The sequence below is a fragment of the Mesoplodon bidens genome (assembly GCF_964165515.1).
Source record: "Mesoplodon bidens genome assembly, chromosome: 1".
Classification (NCBI taxonomy): domain Eukaryota; kingdom Metazoa; phylum Chordata; class Mammalia; order Artiodactyla; family Ziphiidae; genus Mesoplodon; species Mesoplodon bidens.
Genome location: NC_138176.1, coordinates 18,123,960 through 18,143,520, shown reverse-complemented (window position 1 = coordinate 18,143,520; position 19,561 = coordinate 18,123,960). Strand labels below are relative to the sequence as shown.

General features: G+C 46.1%; 1 protein-coding gene across 42 annotated transcripts in view; it reads left to right on the top strand.

Annotated features, from left to right (window-relative positions):
* The first annotated feature begins 4,601 nt into the window (after window positions 1–4,601).
* TCF7L2 (transcription factor 7 like 2) overlaps window positions 4,602–19,561 on the top strand; it is a 200,955-nt gene continuing 185,995 nt past the window's right edge. For 24 of the 42 annotated variants that reach the window (XM_081231379.1, XM_081231374.1, XM_081231413.1 and 21 more), the window contains exons 1-4: window positions 4,602–5,283; window positions 5,561–5,627; window positions 5,837–5,961; window positions 17,913–17,981. In XM_081231379.1, coding sequence (XP_081087505.1) covers window positions 5,095–5,283; window positions 5,561–5,627; window positions 5,837–5,961; window positions 17,913–17,981 — 450 coding nt within the window. In that variant the 5' untranslated portion in view covers window positions 4,602–5,094. The remainder of the gene's footprint in view (window positions 5,284–5,560; window positions 5,628–5,836; window positions 5,962–17,912; window positions 17,982–19,561) is intronic. The other 18 variants (XM_081231387.1, XM_081231382.1, XM_081231380.1 and 15 more) reach the window with 1 other exon arrangement.

Here is a 19,561-nt window from a genome sequence, read left to right as displayed (position 1 = left end):
CAGACTTGGCTTCAGGCAATAAAACGTCATAGACGTATAACTGTAGCAAGCGAAATTTCTAGGGAGCAAATTAGGCTGAAAACATCTTCTAGAGATGGCTAGAAAGGAAATGTACACCACCCCAAAATAAGGCAAGTTATGCAGTAAATGTTTCATTTATTGGCCTTCTTCCATTACTATTAGGGTTAAAAGACATCTTGTCAATAAGAAAGGTATATTTATGGAGGCCTGATGTCTTTCAAAAGGCTGCTCCTGTCACAAATGCCTATAGCGGTAGCGATCAGCTTATGAAGACAGGTGATGAAACCCTGTACAAATGCATACATCTCCCCATTAACCCTTAGATCATCAGGCATTATTGTCACTTTACCTGGACCTGTCATTAGCTGAAGCAAGGTGATCAAGCCAGACACTTCAGAAAAATGCCAAAAACAGAACAGTGTCCCTCAGGGTTTAAAAGAGGGTGTGTGCCTTTCCGAGTCCCTTGATAGAATCACTGGGGGAAAATAAAAGGTTGCCTGTGAAGTGGGTCCTTTTTACCTACCCCTTCCTCCTGCTAAAACTGAAAACTCTCAGGTGTCCAATTTTTAGTGTTCCTAGGTTGGCTAAGGGAGTAGCTTTCTTCAAGATCCAAATAAGGAACCATCACCCACGCAGAACAAAAAGCAAACAGAAAATCTCACAGTGGAATCAGGACTTTGGCTTCTCAACATTTCCCCATTTTATAGCTTCCTTATGTTTTCAGATTCTTTTTTTGGCTTCCTCAGTCAGCACACTCCCTGCATAGCTAAGTCCAACACAGTGGGTAACAGATCATCCATCTTGGAGCCTGGATCTTTAAAGAAAAATCACACAGAACACATACACACATGTACGGAACACCGTCTAGGTTTAATTACTAGACTCTTGCCAGGTGATTGGGGAAGCTGAATATGGTTGTTGACATGTATTCTCTACTTCTGGTGAATCTAAGAAGACTATCCTTGTTTTTCCTAAATTCTAAAGCCAAACTTCCAATATAGTTTGTCCCTTTTGCTGCTATGCTGGTGAGCCTCTTAGCATAACTGGGGTGTGGGCTGAAACTATGGGATCATGGATTTTCTGAAGGTTAGAAAGGACCTAAGAAAATATCCAGGCCAAACACCTCACCTGTCAGGTGAGACAGGACAAAGGGGCCATAGGTAACAAGGCCAGTGGCCAGCCTGTTTCTGCCATATTCCTTCAAGCACAGTCCCATATTGCAGAGGACATCTAGCACTCTGCCATAACGCCCCCCAGTAGGGAACTGATGCCTGAAAAGTGATTTATATAAACTGAAACCTCCTTTTCATGCTCCCCAATAGGGATGAACATGGAAGTACCTATGGGAGAGGTAACCTATTCAGTTAATTTTTGAGGTTAAAATGCAGATTGCTAATATCAACACAGGTCCACAGAGATTTAATAGAGGGATGGCTGAAGGGGAGGAGAAAACAGAGAAGTGAAGCAGAGGGCAGTGGATGAGGAGGAGACAGCAAGGAGGGTTGAGGGACAGTCTACTTACAGCTCAGGACCTGGGCTGGCCCCGGGAAAGGCCTCCAAGGGAAAAGGTCCCAGCTTCTCCTCCAACCTGAGCACCCCCCAATATGCAAAACTCCTTGGCTCAGGCTAAAGTCAGAACTGGTCTGGTTTCCTCCCTGTGTTTAGAACCCCTGCTATTTGGGCAGAACTCTTGGTCCTATTAACTAGGAGTCAGTCATCAGTACCTAGAGAGAGAAGTAGCCTCAACACCGGGACACAAGCCAACCGTTGTTTAAAATTTCACAGCAAATCTACAAATTACATGTCCAGGTTGTGGGCCAACCTGACCTTTTAAAAAAATATATTGTATTACCTTGCTTTTTGCCAATTTCAATTTCACACCCTCCCCCCACTTCTCCCCTATCCCCGCATCACCTGAAGCCCTTTCAGAGACTCATGGGTAATTGACCCTCTGAGATCTTGCTGGTCTCCCCAAGCCTGTTTATGGCACAAAGCAACAGGATTAAAGGTGGCACATGGGCTATCATGGAATAACTTTTAATTGCTTAATTAAATCAGAGGTTTAAAGAAGGAAGGATTCAAGAGTTTCCTTTGAATGAGAAATATAAGGATATGCCAAAATGGATGAAGAAAGCCCTTAATATTTACATATGATAAAAACGCAGGCCAGGACATTAAAAACAATAAGTACATTCTTTAAAATTTCAATTCAGTATATTTATGAGCTTTCATTTTCCGGGTAAGTCCTATAAAGGACATAGAAGACCTCAGTATCCAATTTAATTCAGATCAGCTTTAGACTAAAATAAAAGAACCACTGCACAGGACAAAGAAATTGCCACAAAATTGAGTTACTATAAATGTGTTCCCGTTTAAGTAAATAAGCCTTTAAAACAGGCCTTACGAAAGTCTACGCTGTACACAGACTCAGGCACCTAAGTATACAGGTGACAATTAGCAAGTGTGAAAAGCTATGGTCATTTGCTAAATGTGTAAATCTAAAGGCAACCAAGTGAAAAGACCTAAAAAAAGGACACTGTTAAATCCATTTGTACATGGATTTAACAGTGAAGCATTTCATTCTTCATGTTTTTACTTGGTGTCTTGAAATAATCCCCTTTCTGTCTCCACTCACCCTCTTAGAAACTGTGCCCGCCTTATTTATTTATGAAGTCTGAAGGTTAGTCCTACCTGCTGAGACTAATTAGCCCTGTGCTTTGTATCCTATGCAATCCTGTCTGATTAAAGGTACACATTTGTTTTGCTTCTTTTCAGGCTCCTTCTCACTCTACTTCTGATTTTCTGATTCATATTAAAGCTGGGAGTTACAGTGATTCTCCTCCATAGCCCTCCCCCATGCCCCCACCACATTTTTATTTTGCCCACATCTTACTCTTTAGTGTGCAAATGTGGTTATGAATTTTTTTCCAGTGCAAGGGAATGCATTGGCCTTGTCAATCTTGGTATCATCATTTTTAGTAGTCTTCTTTCTGAGACCATAGCCTATAAAACAGTTTTGCTGAAAACCCAAACTCTCTAAATATTACATTTAAATTTGCTTTCTTTTGGAAAGCTTAGGTGCTGATGGGCCAGCTGAAGAGCAGGTGAGATGTTTTTTTAAGGGATGGGTGAAATAATTTAGTTCATCATGGACTCCAGACCAACACTGTTCCTAAAAGACAATTTGCTAATTCTTATTGACTTCTTTTTTTCTGGTTCTTTTTGTCCCCTTTCATGTTGTAGATTCCAGTCCACTTCTCATTGGATATTTGCAAGAAAATGAGTGTTCTTGCTCCATTTTCTAGGGACACTGTGTTTTGGGACCCAGGCCTTTCCCCCTTCGAGGTAATTTTCTTCCCCATTTTGTAGCAAATCAATCTGCTCCCCAGGAGAGAGCCTAAAAATCAACAAATACCTGCCTCAAACCTCAGGTTTTCCATCTCCTCCCAGAGGTCTTCCAGCATCATCTGGGTTAGCAATTTCCTGCCAGAGCCATCTACATCTTGATTATTTGGTCAGTCTTTTGGGGATTTCATTTCAGACCCCCTTCCAGAAAGACTCCAGACCCGACCCACTGATCCCAAGGGTTGGTGAACTTTCAGTTTTATTTTCCCTGGTGGTGTTAACGCCCAAACTTTTCACCTCCAAAGTCAGAAAGGACTTTGAATCCTAGCTTGTTTCCTACCACCTCCAAAGTCAGTTTAAAAAAAAAAAAAAAAAAAAGAACAACACTCTACATTGAAAAGAATCATGTATTTTTCCTTAAGGATATTTTTAATGCCCTTGACAAACACTACAGTATTTGATTGTTTTTTGGATAAAAAGTCATCTTGGCATATTTATTCTAGTGAGATTTAAGATTTAATGAAATGATTCACTATTAATACACAAGAAAAGGGAGGGAAGACCTCGTGGGTTAATAGTTTCTTTCATTGCAGATAACCAGGAACTTTGCCCAGCCCTCCACTTCCCCAAGCTCTCTGAAAGTGGAGGGTTGATCTCTCTTTTTGACCACTTCTCTTATATCCCGCCCAAGGGTGGCTGATTTCATTGCTGGCTTAACCACTAAGCACCAGCCCGCACCCCTTCCCCACAATACTCTCCTCCTTTCCCCCTTCCTTAAGACTTATTTCTAATATTTCTAAAGTGCACTTTTTCTGGGCCTCACCCCATCCCCGCCCCCCAAGTGGGCTTTCCTTCCGCCTTCCTCGGCTCGGATTCCTGACGCGGTCGCCACCCCCTTCCCCTCCTCTCCTACTCCGCATTGTCTTTCTGAAGCCACCCCCCTCCCGGAGCGAGTCCCCGTTCCCTCGCCCAGACTCCCAGGCTCGCACACACTCAGCGCAGGCCTCTCCCCCTGCACACTCCTCCCTCCGTCTCTCCCCCCTCTCCCGCCCCTCTCCTCCTCCTCCTCCTCCTCGTCTCCCTCCTCCCTCTCCCGGCGCCCGAAAGGATCATTGTTAGCCACCCCCGCCCCGCCCACCCCGGCTGTTTATTTATGCAGACGTCACCGGGCCGGCCCCGCCCCCCGGCATCTCATTAAGCGAGTGTGTTCCTCTCTCCCTGTCAATAATCTCCGCTCCCAGACTACTCCGTTCCTCCGGATTTCGATCCCCCTTTTTCTATCTGTCAATCAGCGCCGCCTTTGAACTGAAAAGCTCTCAGTCTAACTTCAACTCACTCAAATCCGAGCGGCACGAGCTCCTCCTGTATCTTCGGCTTCCCCCCCCTTTGCTCTTTATATCTGACTTCTTGTTGTTGTTGGTGTGTGTTTTTTTTTACCCCCCTTTTTTTATTTATTATTTTTTTGCACATTGATCGGATCCTTGGGAACGAGAGAAAAAAGAAACCCAAACTCACGCGTGCAGAAGATCTCCCCCCCCTTCCCCTCCCCTCCTCCCTCTTTCCCCTCCCCAGGAGAAAAAGACCCCAAAGCAGAAAAAAGTTCACCTTGGACTCGTCTTTTTCTTGCAGTATTTTTCTGGGGGGGGCAAAACTTTTTTGGGGTTTTTTTTTTTGGCTTTTCTTTCTCCTTCATTTTTCTTCCAAAATTGCTGCTGGTGGGTGAAAAAAATGCCGCAGCTGAACGGCGGTGGAGGAGATGACCTAGGCGCCAACGACGAACTGATTTCCTTCAAAGACGAGGGCGAGCAAGAGGAGAAGAGCTCCGAAAACTCCTCGGCAGAGAGGGATTTAGCTGATGTCAAATCGTCTCTAGTCAATGAATCAGAAACGAATCAAAACAGCTCCTCCGATTCCGAGGTAGGAAAAGCCCCTCGGGCTGGTGGGGTTCTTAATCTATTTCCTGGGCTCGGCAAATGTTGCTTAAAGGGAAGAAATCGGGGCTGGGGGCGGCGGCGGAACGCCGCGGGGCCGGGCGGGCGGCTTGTGCGTGTGGTGCCACCATTGCAAAAACTTGTAACCCTGTTTTTCTCTCCCATCCCAAACCCCCCCACCTCGCTGATTCTTTTTCTCCCCCTTCTCCCCCCTCTGCGTGGCGTTTGCCCCTCGCCCTCCCCACCTCCACCCCTCCGGGAAGGCGGAAAGACGGCCTCCGCCTCGCTCCGAAAGTTTCCGAGATAAATCCCGGGAAAGTTTGGAAGAAGGTGAGTACGCCCCGCGCGCCCCGCAGCCGCCGGGAGCTGTCCCCCGGGCCCGCCGCCCCGCGCGCCCGGGCCCCGCGCCCCGCTCGGCCGGGCCCTCCGTCGGCCCGGCCGGGGCGCCCAGCCACTTGGGGCACTTTCTAAAAAGTTTCTCCTCGCTCTCTCCCGCTCCGCGCGGCCGCCGCCGTCCCCTCGCTGCCCCGCCATGTTAGCGGCCAAGAGGCAAGATGGAGGGCTCTTTAAGGGGCCACCGTATCCCGGCTACCCTTTCATCATGATCCCCGACCTGACGAGCCCCTACCTCCCCAACGGATCGCTCTCGCCCACCGCCCGAACCGTAAGTGCCTCCGCGCGCGGCCCCCGCCTGCTGCCCGCCCGCCCTTGCCTCCCGCCCGGCCCCGCATGCGGCCCCTGCCCTGCCCTGCCCCCTCCCTCCCTCTCCCCTCCCTCCCCGCCTCCTCCCCTCCCCGCCTCCCCTCCCCCTCTTGTGGCCCAGGCAGCCCGAAACTCTCCAAACTTTTCTGCCTTTTGTGGACTGGATTTGTTTGCACTTCGCCATGTTCTTGCTTTCAGTTTGTTGCCTCGTGATGTTGGGGAGACTTTTCTTTCCAAGCAGGGCTTTGTTGGTTGGGGGGGAATCAGAAGAACTTTTTTTTGCGCTCTGATTCCCCCCGCCCCCTTTGGTGGTGGTGTTTGTTTCTTCACCCTGGGAAGATGACTGTGTGGCTCTTTCTTTTCTCCCTCTCCCTCTCTCTCTTTTCCTTCCCTCTTCTGTGGCGTCTTGGGCTTTCCCCGGTTAACCCCTTGGCTGCCGCTGCCGGGGACTGAGTTAATGGGCTGCGCCCGACGCGCGGGGTAGAGTGGATTGTCCTCCAGGCGTTGGACTTGAGAACTAGCGGGCGCGCGGAGCCCGGGGCCTTGGAGAAGCGCCTCGCCTTTCTCTTTCGGCCGCTTATTTGTTTAGCTTTCTAGTGGCGGTGGCTGGCTCTCAGCCCTCCTACCCATTTCCCCTGGAAGGTCACGCTTCCAAGACTGGTCCCACTGCAAACTTGGGGGCTCTGGGCTTCCTTTACTGGGGCCACCTCGCAGGGCCGCGAGCGCCCTGGGCGCCGTGGCGGGCTCGGCTGCCCGGCGCGCTGGCTACGGGCTCTCCCGGGCCGCGCGGGGTGGAGAGGCCCCTGTGGCCGCGGGTTTTGGTTTGTATGGAGCCGGGATGGCCTCCTCCGAGCGGACTTGATGTATTTCTAGGGAATTTTGGTGCCTTGGGATTTATAGCGGGATCTGCGCTCGCCAGCTTCCGAGAAGGCCCTCAGTGGGCCCTGGGGGGCCAGAGACCAGGTTGTGCGGGGCCCAAGGGTGTATAGAGGGTGAGGGAGGCCGAGGGCTCCTTTCCTTCAAGGGATTGGGCTGCTGATCGCGGGCCACCCAACTTTGGGGGGCTCCAGGGCGGCGCGGGGTGCCAGGCTCCGGGGGGGGCGCTTCCCGCGGCGTGCGTCCCGCGCCCCCCCCCCCGTGACATTTGTGAATAAGGCTCACCCTCTTCCCCGACAGGCCTCTGCCCCCTGCCCTCGCCTTGAACCCCCTCCCCCCATCCCACCCTCCTCTAAAAAGCCTGGATTACGAATCTCTAGACGCAACCTCTAAACGTTTGTGCCCGGCTTCTCGGGATTGTCATTTTGCACCCTCTCTGGTATGGTCCCCCTACCTCTTATTTACACTCACTTCTTCTGTTTTCTTTTCTTTTTCGGTAACTCGAGATAGCAATTTGAAATAGTGTATCCACTGTTCAGCAGCCGTGGAATCGGTGCTAATGGCCGAGGGCTTGCCGGACGGGAGTCGATCAGATCTACAAGTGTTTTTAAGCATTAAAATATTAACTATCAGGTTTGACTTGTTTTTTTGGGCCCTGGCAAAAATGGCAAGGGCATGCTAGACCGGTCATTTTTTATGGCTAGGAAAGAGAAATAATTATTACCCTCCCTCCTCCTCCCGCGCTCCCAGGCTTCTGCATGCTTGGGAAGCTGGGAGAGCGTTTCAGCCCGACCTCCTCCTGCAGGGCCAGTTCTTTCAGGCGGCGGGGGCCGGGCAGTGGGGTTGCAGCTGTAAGGGAAACACAGTCCGGTTACGTTGTATTTTTCTTGGGAGCCTGTGGGCATCCTGAACCGGGAGTATTCGGCTCAGAATCGGAGAGTTTGTGTAATAACCAAGCCGACCAAGCGACATTCCAAAGTAACCCTGAGAATTTCTTACTCTCCTCCCCTCCCCCTACGATGGAAGCCTCTCTGGTATTATTTTAAAATCCACTTAGCCATCTGAAAGGCCATCTGAATATTGAGCTTTGATGGTGGGCTTGCTGGCCTTCTTGACTCTTTGCAAACTCCTGTCTGTGACCGCTGGCAATATTGCCGCAGGATCTCCTGAAACTCCAACAGTTGTGTTGCGCTGTAATTAGGAAACAGGGAAATTGTTAAAGGTAAATAAATGATTTCCCGGTGCGAAAAGGATGGCTCCCGACAACCCGTCCCCTTTGTGGGCATTGTAGGAACCCTCGGCGTCTAGTTATTTTAATTGTGGACATAGCGGGTGGCCTGATGCTGTGACATCAGATGGAGTCTGAGAAGACATTTCTGAAGTCAGGAGGCAGTTTTAGTATTTGCGTGTCAAACACCAACAGACATCTTTAGTGTGCACAGGCCCTTCCTCCTCCTATCTGTTACCTGGGTTAGCTGATGTGCTCCAGAATTAAGGTTATTTAAGCTGGTAAGTAGAGCCATGGAAATGAGGCCGAGAGGCTGTTGTGTGTCACTCCTGACCTCTTCGATCAGAGGGCCGGCTTGCAATTCCAGATTTGATACAGCTGCCGAAGGAATCTATAGGCAAGATAGCGGTCTTTTCATGCTCATCTGAAATTCTTAGTGCTTCATAGAGTGTGTTTTTGAGGGCAAGGTGTAAAGACAAATTAGCTGTATGTTCTATTCTCTTCCGGACCCTCCTTGGTGGTGGTGTTCTTTTGCTACATTTTCTGTTAACTTACGAGTGTACCTGTAAGCAGTTGCATCCTTTAAAAAGCAAACTCTTTGGATTCCTGATTGCTGCTTTTCTTTTTAAGAACGTAAAGAATTAAGGAGTGTCATTAAATGGACTTATGATGAATAATATTTTATCTCAAGAATAATGCTTTAATTGCTGGAGACGCCATAAAGCTTGATAGTAATAATTTTATTTTAAAATGACAAGGTTTCTGCATCACATTAATTTAGCCTTTGATACAGTAAAAGGAACAGCTTTTAAAAAGACTCGAATACAAAAAAGCATTAAGGTGAGAGGTCAGGTTGGGTAGACGGGAGGTGATAGAAATGCAAATATTAGAATTGTGGTAACATTTGTATATACCAAAGGTAAGAATACTGTTACCATATTAAAGTAGATAGGAAAGAGTAGTTTTACATTTCTTTTTCCCTCCTGCCAAATGAGAATATGGGATACGGTGGCCGAAATTCCAATTAGGTTTGAAATTCTTTTTAAGGGGCTGATTATTAGAGCTTCCACATCTTCTTTGATCCAAAGTTGTTTGCTTTTCAGCTGAAGCTGTTTGCTACTAGGTTGAACAAATAAATAAGCAGCATCTTGAATTCATTTTTGAACTTGGAATCCAGCGTTTAAAGGAAACCAAGAGGGGCCTATTATTCATTGGGGTTTTATTTAGCCGGGCAGCAACTTCTCTTTCTGCCTGGTGAAAAATGGATGTTTTCTCCTCGCTCAAACAGCGTAATCCTTTCTAATACAAAAGATTTAGACCTCGGAGTGTGAAGGGTTAATGGTGGTCCTTCCCCATTGTCCTCCTACCCCCCACCTTCACCCCTGATTGTTTTGACAACACTTTTCAAAGTGTGACATTCCAAGCCCCTACATAACAATGTAATATTACTGTAATTACACAGGTCATTACATTTTAAATAGAGAACAATAAAATGCTTATCGCCCTGAAAAAGAACAGGTGTTCTTGCCCTTCTTTGGTATTTATGCTAATTGTTTTTCATCTCCTTCAGAAATATTTATGGCAAACGTGTTTAGATTTCAGTCTCAATGCAAAGTATTAATTCCGTGCTAATCTTTATAGGTTGGGGCTTAATGTCTGCAGTTTGGATTATGGGCTCAACATTCACCCAATAAGTCATATTTTAATGATTATAAATTTAATATGCCAGTGCTTTGCAGTTTGTTGAAGTGAAAGCTTTCTGAAATCCCAGAAACAAACTATGAGGCAGTCGGGAGCCTGGAGTGTTCATCTGGAAGAAGTGTTTTTGGAAACTTTTGACTGCTGAAGGGAAGTAGCTTTCACTGATGCCCCCTATCTGATTGAGAAAAGATTTGGAGGAAAACAATCCCGGCTCTGGCTAGGAGTTTTCCACCTTGATTTTAATTTTACTGATATGGATTTCATTTAGGGTCCCTGCTGGAAGCTGGTCAGTTTTCTGTTTCTTAGCAAGCTGTGAAAAAGTTACAGGAAGGTTTCCGGGGGCTGGCAGATCAAGAATGCTGTTCTGTTAGCAGCGCAGGATAACTGCAGTTCTGCACGCTATTAAAAAAATATTTGCTTTAGAAAACCAGCATTTTAATAGTTGCACCAGAGGCTGTGCTTTTAAAGATTACAGTAGAAGTCTTTCCAGGTTTTGAACGCCTCCTCACATCCCACGAGGTGCCTGCGTGCATACGAAAAGCGCCTAGATTTCTTGGTGGAGAAATGTTGGTGCAACTTCCCTTACACATGCACAGGGGGTAAACTAGAAGGTATCTAAGAGGATTTTGCATTTTGTCAGATGTTTCACAACAGGGGCCCCCGAATCACATTAAAAATGCACTGCCGAGAAAGGACAGCTGCAGATTTTTGTGTGGACCTGTGTTTCTGGACCATGACTAAAACTCTGAGGACCTTTTCCCCAGCTGTCTGGAAGTTCTGTGGAAGTTGGTTTATTGGCAGTTAAGTCTGAGGCAACCTGGATTTAGCAGAGGCTCTCTCCTACACAGGAAATAGATGACATTATATTGGGGGGAGGGACAAAACTTCAGGCAAGGAGTGATTTACTCCTTTATTGTTTTTTTAAAACATGGCGTTGCCAAATAAATAAGCACTTTCCAGGGAAGTAGGTGTAAGCTTTTTTAGTCTTGGTGAGTGGAATTAGATAATATCTTTAACCACATTTATAACTGTTTCGAGGTGACACATTTCAGAAGTTTTGAGAAGGAGCGGGGTGAATCAAATTCCTGAGGCTTTTATTTTTGAAGGGGGTGTGTGTTGTGGGCGTCTAAGTTTCTTCTGGCAGTGGATATTGGCAACCGTGTAAGTAAATCTTCAACTGTGACTTATAATTGAGCACCTTTGTGAAGGAAATGGTTAATTTTACAACCAAAGGCAAACTTGCACCTCGACAGGTCTGCTGAAAGAAATGTGCCCCAGTCCTTTGCTGGCAAGCGCCACCGGGTCATAAATCCACAGGCTTTATTTACAGCCCATAACACTTATGAATGTTAAGATATTTGACGCCACGTTGGCCTTATAATATTCAAGGTCCGCAGACACTGGCAGTAGCTCAGATTTCTCTCACTAATTATAAGCAATGAGATGGGGGTGGGGTGTGGAGAGCCCTTCGCAAAAGCTGCCCTCTCCCCTCCTCTGACCCCCATGCCTACAATCTGAGCTTACTGAGACAGACACCCCCTCCTCCTTTGGCAGCTGACTTGTACTTTTCCTCCAGGCTATTGTTACACACATTTATAAAGAGCACTTTCAGTAATGGAAATTCAGTTGGGTGGGTGGGAGGGGCTCGGCACAAATGCCTTTTTTCAAAAGCAAAGTTGCTCTAGGTGTTTGCATCTTTTTTCCTTTTCTTCTGGCTTCTCCCTTTCTCCTTTCTTTCTTTCTTCTTTTTTTTTTTGAGACCCTCTTGCCTATATTGTGCATATTTCCCAGAATACTTAAAGAAACCTGATACGGGAGACGGGTCTTTAATTTATACGATGTTCCACTGAGCTGGAAGGGAAAATACACACATTGCATAGTGCGCTAGTTAACGTGAGGGTTTAAAAAAAAAAAAGTGCCATAGAGTGAGGAGAGTTGATTAAAAGAATTAGTAGATGAGAAAAAAAATCCAGATTTACCTTGGGAGTGGGAAGGCCATTCATTTGGGGAAAGTGCAGTGGTATCTGGGGGAGGAAGCACAGAAAAGTAGCAGGGGAGGAAGAATCAATGCTTGCCTGAGAAAGATTAGAAAAGTGTAAGAAGATGGGACAGAGATTTGGGCTTGAGGAAATGGCTTGATTGAAATTAGGGATTAGAAGTTTCTTACCGAGAGGTAGAAATACCATGGGTGGGGGGTGGCTATGAACAACTGTATGGCTCCGCTCAGTAAAGACTGGTCGCAATCCACTTTTCACCCAAAGAGCTCTATCCAGCGTCAGATAGTCTTTCATGTAAGTTATTGTGTGAGGAGCTGGGGATGGGGCATCTGTGACAGAGAAGGCCAATTATCCTCCTGATTTTAATTCATTCTTAAAAAAGTGGGCTTTCTAGTGTGTGTGTTACAAACTGACCACCTGGTAAAGGGGGAGTGGGATTCTGAGGTGTGTGGGTAACTGTTGAGGGGGGTAGGAGCTGATGGCGCTGTCCTTGCTGGCCGGATCCTTCCTTCCATCCAACCCAGACTTCTAGACAGAGGCTGAAAGGTTTTATTTTCTAATCAATGGAATGCAGAAACTTACTAGCCCTCAGGGACAGATATGAATCCCTTAACAGCTCATTACAAAGATGGGGCTGTGGGATCTTTGAACGGGTTATCAGCCCTGGTGTTCTTCGGTTTTCCCAGGATAGGTTTTTTCTTCCTTGGGCACATCTGATTTCAGGCTGGTAATTCGTCTGTAATATTTTATTCTTTTCTTGTTTTGTTTTGTTTTTTTCGTCATGAAGTAGCCCCAAACAGCTCGATCTACAGGGGGAAGGAATGGTTACTAGTGGGATCAGCTCTGAAGGAGTTAAAATTGCTTGCTAAAGTTTGGCATCATGAAAATAAATTTGAGGCCTGGTAGACATTAGTAAGGCACAGCACATTTACAGAGCTTAATTAGTACGAACTGTAATTGTTCATGGTCTGCCAGAAGAAGTAATGTTCAGGAAAAGTGGAGTCCTTCTCTTGCAGTCTTTAGTTTGAAACCGATAAATCACTTGCATATTTGTGTAGTGATTCAAATGGAGCTAAGACCTCTCCCATCCCAACATGTGGTAAATTGTAAAGTCAATGAATTGCAGATGTAGGCTACAGTGAGATTCTCTAAGAAAATGCAGAATGAATGGGAAAGAGTGATGCTATAAATATTTACTGAGACGATAACTAGGTTCTTGCGTGCTGGACCAATTATGATGAACTAAATGTATTAGCAAAATGCTTAAAAAATCGAGAGGATTTGTGTGGGTCTTTGGGTGGGTTGGTTGGTTTGGGAAAGTGAAATAAAAGGCACTATGTTATTGTCGTGTCAGTTTTATTAAGCCTGAATCACAATGGCATACCCAGGGAAGGACACATGCAACCCACATTAATGCAAATTAATTCGTTATGAGTTGCAGCCTGTGACTGCTAAGTGGAGTAATGATGGGGCATCATTTTAAGAGTGTTAGTGTAGCAACTTTTAATGAAAAATGCTGTGTTAGGAACATGTCTCAGCACTTTAGCCCACGTGTTTTTATATGCTGGAAATGTGTTTTGGACAAGAGCAGGAAACTTGCTTCACTTTATTCTCCCCTCCCCCAAACAGTTTAAGAAATGTAATTATGTTTTGATGTTTAAAGAAAATCATCTAATTTTCCCTCAAAAAAACCAATCCAGAAATGCCCATCACCATGACCAAGTTCGACTTCAACTTCTTTCTTTCTATTTTTTTTGCAAGAGACTGCAGCACAAAGTGGAAAAACAATGAATGTAGCATCCCCCCATAGACCTATAGATATAACTTTATTGAAGTGATTCCCCCCCCCCTTTTTTTTCTTCTTAGAGGATTTTGGTCTCAGGCAGTGTTGCAAGTCAATACTTCTTTCCCCCAATGTGAGTAGGTGGATGTGTATGAAAGCTGTAAAAGTTAATGATCATTCTCTGACTCATAGCTGATGGTTTCAGGTTGAGGAAAAGAAAAGAAAAAATTAATGAGGGTAAATAGACATTTGATGGAACGTTGAGACAGTGGGAGAGATTGTTCCTGTGTCTAAAGGCATGTGTTTTGTTGCAGCAGAATTTCTGAAGGAGAATGCCGGGAAGTGAAAAGGGGTTGCCTTTGTTAAGTTGTTGCTGTAGGAGGGTACAGATGTTCTGTGTCTGGATCTTTGCAGGAATGTTTAAGCCTCCATACCTAGCAGTCAGTGCTGGCTTTGCCTTCCCTGTGGAAATTAGAAGTCCCCTTGGCATCTTTTAAGGGGGCGGGCAGGCACCCAAAGGCCTGGTCAGAAGTTTATTTCCCACTAAATGTAAGAGGCTCCCAGCATAGGGCTGGGGGTGCTATGTCTCTGTCCTGCAAAATGACTGGTGACTTAAGAAAAAGTCTTAGATATTTAAGCCTCTATTCTGCCTTTTATGCTAATGACATGCTTTTATGCTACAGGGGAGAGGAAGGTGGACCAAAAAATCCCCCAAACCAAAACCGTTTAGGAAATGAATCTGAATTTCTTCTTCTTTTTTTTTTTTTTTTAAATAGAAAGCTTGGTGATTCATAAAACTGGAAATAAAGCAAATGCTCCCCGCTCTTCCCAATTTAGTGGAATGAATAGGCATACAAAATTAATCTTCATCCTACTGGAAGTTTGAAACCCAATGTAGTGTTTCAATTCTTTTAGTCGCCTTTGAGGATGAGATCTCTGTGATTGCAAAAGCTGTTTCCCTTTTCTCCCATCTCTGGGTAACTCTGATGTCTTGTATCTGAAACATCAAATTTAGGGCCAGTAGTAGTGATTAGAAATGAAATGAGAGAAATCAAGATAGGATTTCTTGTTAAGGGAGGTGGGTGATCATAAAATGTTGGTTTTTGAATTGCTGGAAAATGTAGGCAAGGCTGTGCTGAGCACCACCGCATCTCCATGGCTCTTCCTCCGGACCAGAGGGGGCTGGGTCACGGTCACCGGGAGGTGTTCGAATGGGTGGTTGGGTGGGCTTGGCCACTGTAAACAAGCACACAGGAAGGGAAGGTTTGTTTTGTTGAGAGTTTCACAGGAAGGCATGACATGAAAAGTACCTTGGAGTTCTCATTTGGTGCTGCTTCAAGATGCCTGGGGAGGGGCGGGGCAGGGGGAACCACGGTGAGGGTGTGCTGCGGACCCAGGGTACAAGAGCCACAGTTGCTGGATGCGGAAATGACGCGCAGTGCTGCAGGTGGCCAAAGAGCAGGGGTGGTCCCAAGAGTCCAGGCCTGGGGGAACCTGGTTCTTGAACTCAGATGAGCCTTAGATCGCCACCTAAGATCTCTCAAGCGCCCCTCATCTTCCAAAAGCAAGCAAACAAACAAAAGCACAAAGGGCCAACCCTCTCTGGTTCTTTCTTCTAGCTTTTTACGGAGATATAAATAAATTATTGTTCCAGTTTAGAATGCCAAGTTTTTACCGGGTCCTTGTATTTTATGTTTGTCTTAAAAAGCTAGACTATAATGAACAAGGCATCTCTGTGTTTTACAGGGATGGAAAAAGCAGTATTTAAAGGGTGTGTTTTAGAAAGGAGTATTTGGGAAGAGAGGGGGTGGGAACCCAAAGGAGAAACGAGAAAATTGTAAGTCTTCGTCGCTGTTGCTGGGGGGAAGTTTAAGCTCAAAATCTCTCCAACACAGTGGGTACTGGCTGGGAGTGAAGAGCTGATTGGAGCTTGTACTGTGTGGATTTATGAGCTGGTGGCAGTTATTCTGTGTGCCTGGATACCTGAGGAGGGGAGTTGCATTACTTGGGGATGTTAGATTGGTGTGTGTGAAGGTGAAAGTAACTTTGTCCTACCAGATTCTTAAGGACCTTGCAGCTGCGTTTTTACTGTCTTAATTGTAGCATTCTCTCTGGGGTTGTGTTGTTGTTTGGGTGGTGATGAACATGAGGATTCAGTGTGGAACCGGACAAATGGAAATTGAATTTGGATTAGCCACAGTTTCATTAATTTATTGAGAAGGCCGTGATTATATGAAATTCTGTTTCCACGACGTTTACTTAGTTATCAGGTGTCCATTCGATTTTAATTGATGATAGGAGATTTCTGTGGTTACCCTGAGTGCAAGATTGCCTTAGGGCTCCGCAAGGTTTGTGGGAAGAAAAGCTTGGACGAGTTTCCATTAAGCTCTGAATCAGGCCGTTGGAAAATCGCAGCATAAAACCGGCTGAAAAGGGGGACGAGGTTTTAGTGTTGCCTTCTCTCCTGAGCAGGGGAGTCCCCCGCTCCGACCAGAGCTGCTCTCAGCCAAGAATTCCAAACTCGCAGAGGAACCTATCCCCCGCACAAAAGTTGTTTTAACACAATGCAGAATTGTCACAGTAATTAGTGCGATCTCCGCTTACTGACCGGCAGTTTTCACAAAAAGGACAGGGGGGCCAAGGGGGCAAATTCATCTGTCTTTTTCAGTGACTCACTTTGGATGAACTGCTCCTGAGTGTGTGTGTGCGGGGGTTGGGGGGTGCTGTGTGCGTAGGGGGCTTATCTCAGTGGCTCAGCCTTTATCTTTTGTTGTTTTAGGGAGTGTGATTCATTACTCTGCTTTGACAGGTAAAGGAATATATATATATATTTGGCCCACCTTTATTGTGCCCCCTTTTAACTTTGATTAGTATTGTTTGGGAACAAGCCGACTCCTAATATATGTACAGGCAGTGTGTTTTTGTTTGTTCACTTGGAGCAGATACAGTGATCTCAGGACCCACTATATCCCCAACTGGGAACAGTACAGCCTTATCCCATGAGCAGTGTGCATTTAGGCTATTTAAAAAATTTCATTACTACTGGGTTGCGTTTAGTTTGAGTTGGTTCAGAAGTTCTTATGTGAATTTCTTTTTTTCCCCCCCAAAATAAAAACCTGTATAAACTGAATAATTTTTCTTGCAGGGAGCAAGATACAAAATAATGGGGTCTAAAGAACTGCTCTACAGGAAGGTTCTGGTAATAGTAATCGTCAGTGGTAGTAATGGCAATAGTTTGCTATAGTAATTCAGATCTGTGTTTGGAAATGTAACTGATTTGCCTGTTGCTGCGAGGGAGATGGGCAGGGGTTTCATAGGACCGTGTGATTCTTCATCATTTGTTCGTTTATGGCCAATTAAAATGCATTTTCAGATATTGTTGAGATCTTTTAGTGTTTGTCGTATTGTTTATAAAATAAGTCAGCAGATGGTGTTTGTTTTCCCAGTTGGTAGCAGCCCAAGATTAATAAGTACTATTTGGGAAAAGAAGAATTTGGAGAGGCCTCTTGGTATTCCTTTTTAGTTGGGGCTACCCGTTTCTTTAATGGTAGATCTATAGGGCTTCAGAGGGAAAGGCCCAGGAGAGACTTTAGCCTTCTGCTGTGGAGAGTCTGGGTGAACCAGGGATGTACCTTCACCCAGGGGCCCCCAAATAGGTGGTCTTTAGAAAACTCAGTGGCTCTTTGGCACTGGTTGGCCCCTTCTTTGGGGAAGTGTGGATTCCTAGAGTGCGTGCGGGCTGCAGAGCTGTCCTGAGCCGTCCTGGGACTGATAGCTTAGTCATTGTGAAAGAATGTATAAGGCGCATCGAGTGGCCCCTGAATTCTGCCTGCCACATTTGTTTTCCCCCAAATAGAATTGTGTTTGAGGGTGAGAGCCTAGTTCTTAGAACTCTGGGGGGCTTGTACCTTTGCAGTCTTGTGGCTTCTCACATCCTTTCTCTCCCAGTCTTTCCCTCTTGCCTGCGTGTCGCAATTCTGATGATGTTTGCAGCACACAGTTAATTTTTCTGCAGCATCTTGCTCAGCACACTGGCTTCCTTTATGTCTTAATGGGCGTCCGTCTTTCCTTTTCATGTCATTGATCCTCGCTCCTGGCCCCCTCCACCCCCCTTTTGCTTATTGAATAGGTGTTTTTTTTATTTTTTAAACTTTAGATTATTATGAGCATCTTATTTATAGCAACAAGTAAAAATACAGAGGTCTTGATTGAATGCCAAGGCTGCAGTTCAATCTAGGAAGGTTTGTCTGCTATTCATAAACTGCTTAAGATGTTTTCTTGTAGTTTGTGACATAAGCAGAACGCTTTGATTTGGTTTCTTTCTACAGCTCTATTTTCAGTCCGGGAGCACACATTACTCTGCGTACAAAACGATTGAACACCAGATTGCAATTCAGGTAGGACATGCAAGAGATCCCGAAGCTTGATTTGTCAATGTGTAGGTCTCTTGTGTCTCTTATTCTCCACCCCTCCCCCTGACCTAGGTGATGATGATGGTGGTGATGATGGCCGCGTGGTTGTGGTTGATTCTTCGGGGGAGGTTGGAAGCACAGAAGAAACAAGAGCAGAAGAAATGCTGCTAAAATGATTTAAAGATAGGGAAAGAAGGAGAAGCCTGTGTCTTTTTGTTAAGAGCATCTTGATCAGGCATGATGGGCCCACAGACCCCCTAGCTTGGCTACTGTTTTTTGCTTCAGGAGGGGTCTTAAATTGGGAGTCACATGAGGTGACAGAATGTGAATGGGAAGAATTAAGGGGGGTGAGATAGGAGAGGAGGCTGTGTGACAGCCAGAGAGTTGTTTCCGGTGGATCAAAATCATGTTAAGTGGTGCTAAGAATATCACTTTTGACCTGATTGTTCTGAAATGTTGATTTCTCTCGGACTTGTTGATACATGACACTGGAAGTGCTGGGAGGGAAAGGCGACGGATCCCAGCTTCTGATGAGTGTCCTGTTTCCTGCTCACGTAGTACTTCCATTCTCTTAAATCCAAAGGCTAAACAAATCACGGACTAATATAGACTCAGAGCTGAACTGATGCCAACGGAGTGCAGTAGTGGAGGGAGAGCAGACTAATACGATTTTCGTCTGTCTGCCTGGCCTGGCCAGGATGGATGGACCTCATGGTGTAACTAATGGTGCCGAAACTTCTTGAGGCCTCTGCTTCTGGGTTAACCCTTCAAGGGGAGGCTTTTGAAACCTGCTGTTGGGGCATTCAAGTCTGGCTCTGGGGTCTTCTCTCCTTGGAAGCTGGTGTCGCTTGGTTATATCATTTCCGTTCTTCCCTTGCTCCCTTTCTTGCGGTTAGCCCTTGCAGATAACTTGTGTGTGTGTATGTGGTCCACAGCCATATCGCATCTTTGTAGCTGTGCTGTTTCAAACCTGCCTCTGTCTGGAGAAGACTTTCCAGTAGCCCTTTGCCCCAGGTACATTGTGAATTATTCCACCAGTGAAAAGTAGGACTCAGCAGACGTTGTTATTCGGTGGAGCCCCTAGTATTTTGTCCTCATTTCAAGGTGACAGTAACTTATTTTAAAAATATTTTGAGGGCTTCCCTGGTGGCGCGGTGGTGGAGAGTCCGCCTGCCGATGCAGGGGACACGGGTTCGTGCCCCGGTCCGGGAAGATCCCACATGCCGCGGAGCGGCTGGGCCCGAGAGCCATGGCCGCTGAGCCTGCGCGTCCGGAGCCTGTGCTCCGCGACGGGAGAGGCCACAGCAGTGAGAGGCCCACGTACCGCAAAAAAAAAAAATTTTTTTTGATTCCTTCTGCAGTCGTGCTGCTGGTCCATGTGTGTATTTTAGGGGAAAGTGCGACTCTCGATAATGCTCCTCCACCCCCAGATTATTTCCAAGGCTGGTGGGTTTTTTTGTTTTTGTTTTTGTATTTTTTGGCCGCACTGCGCAGCATGTGGGATCTTAGTTCCTCAACCAGGGATCGAACCCGTGCCCACCCTCCACCCCCACCCCCCCCCAGCA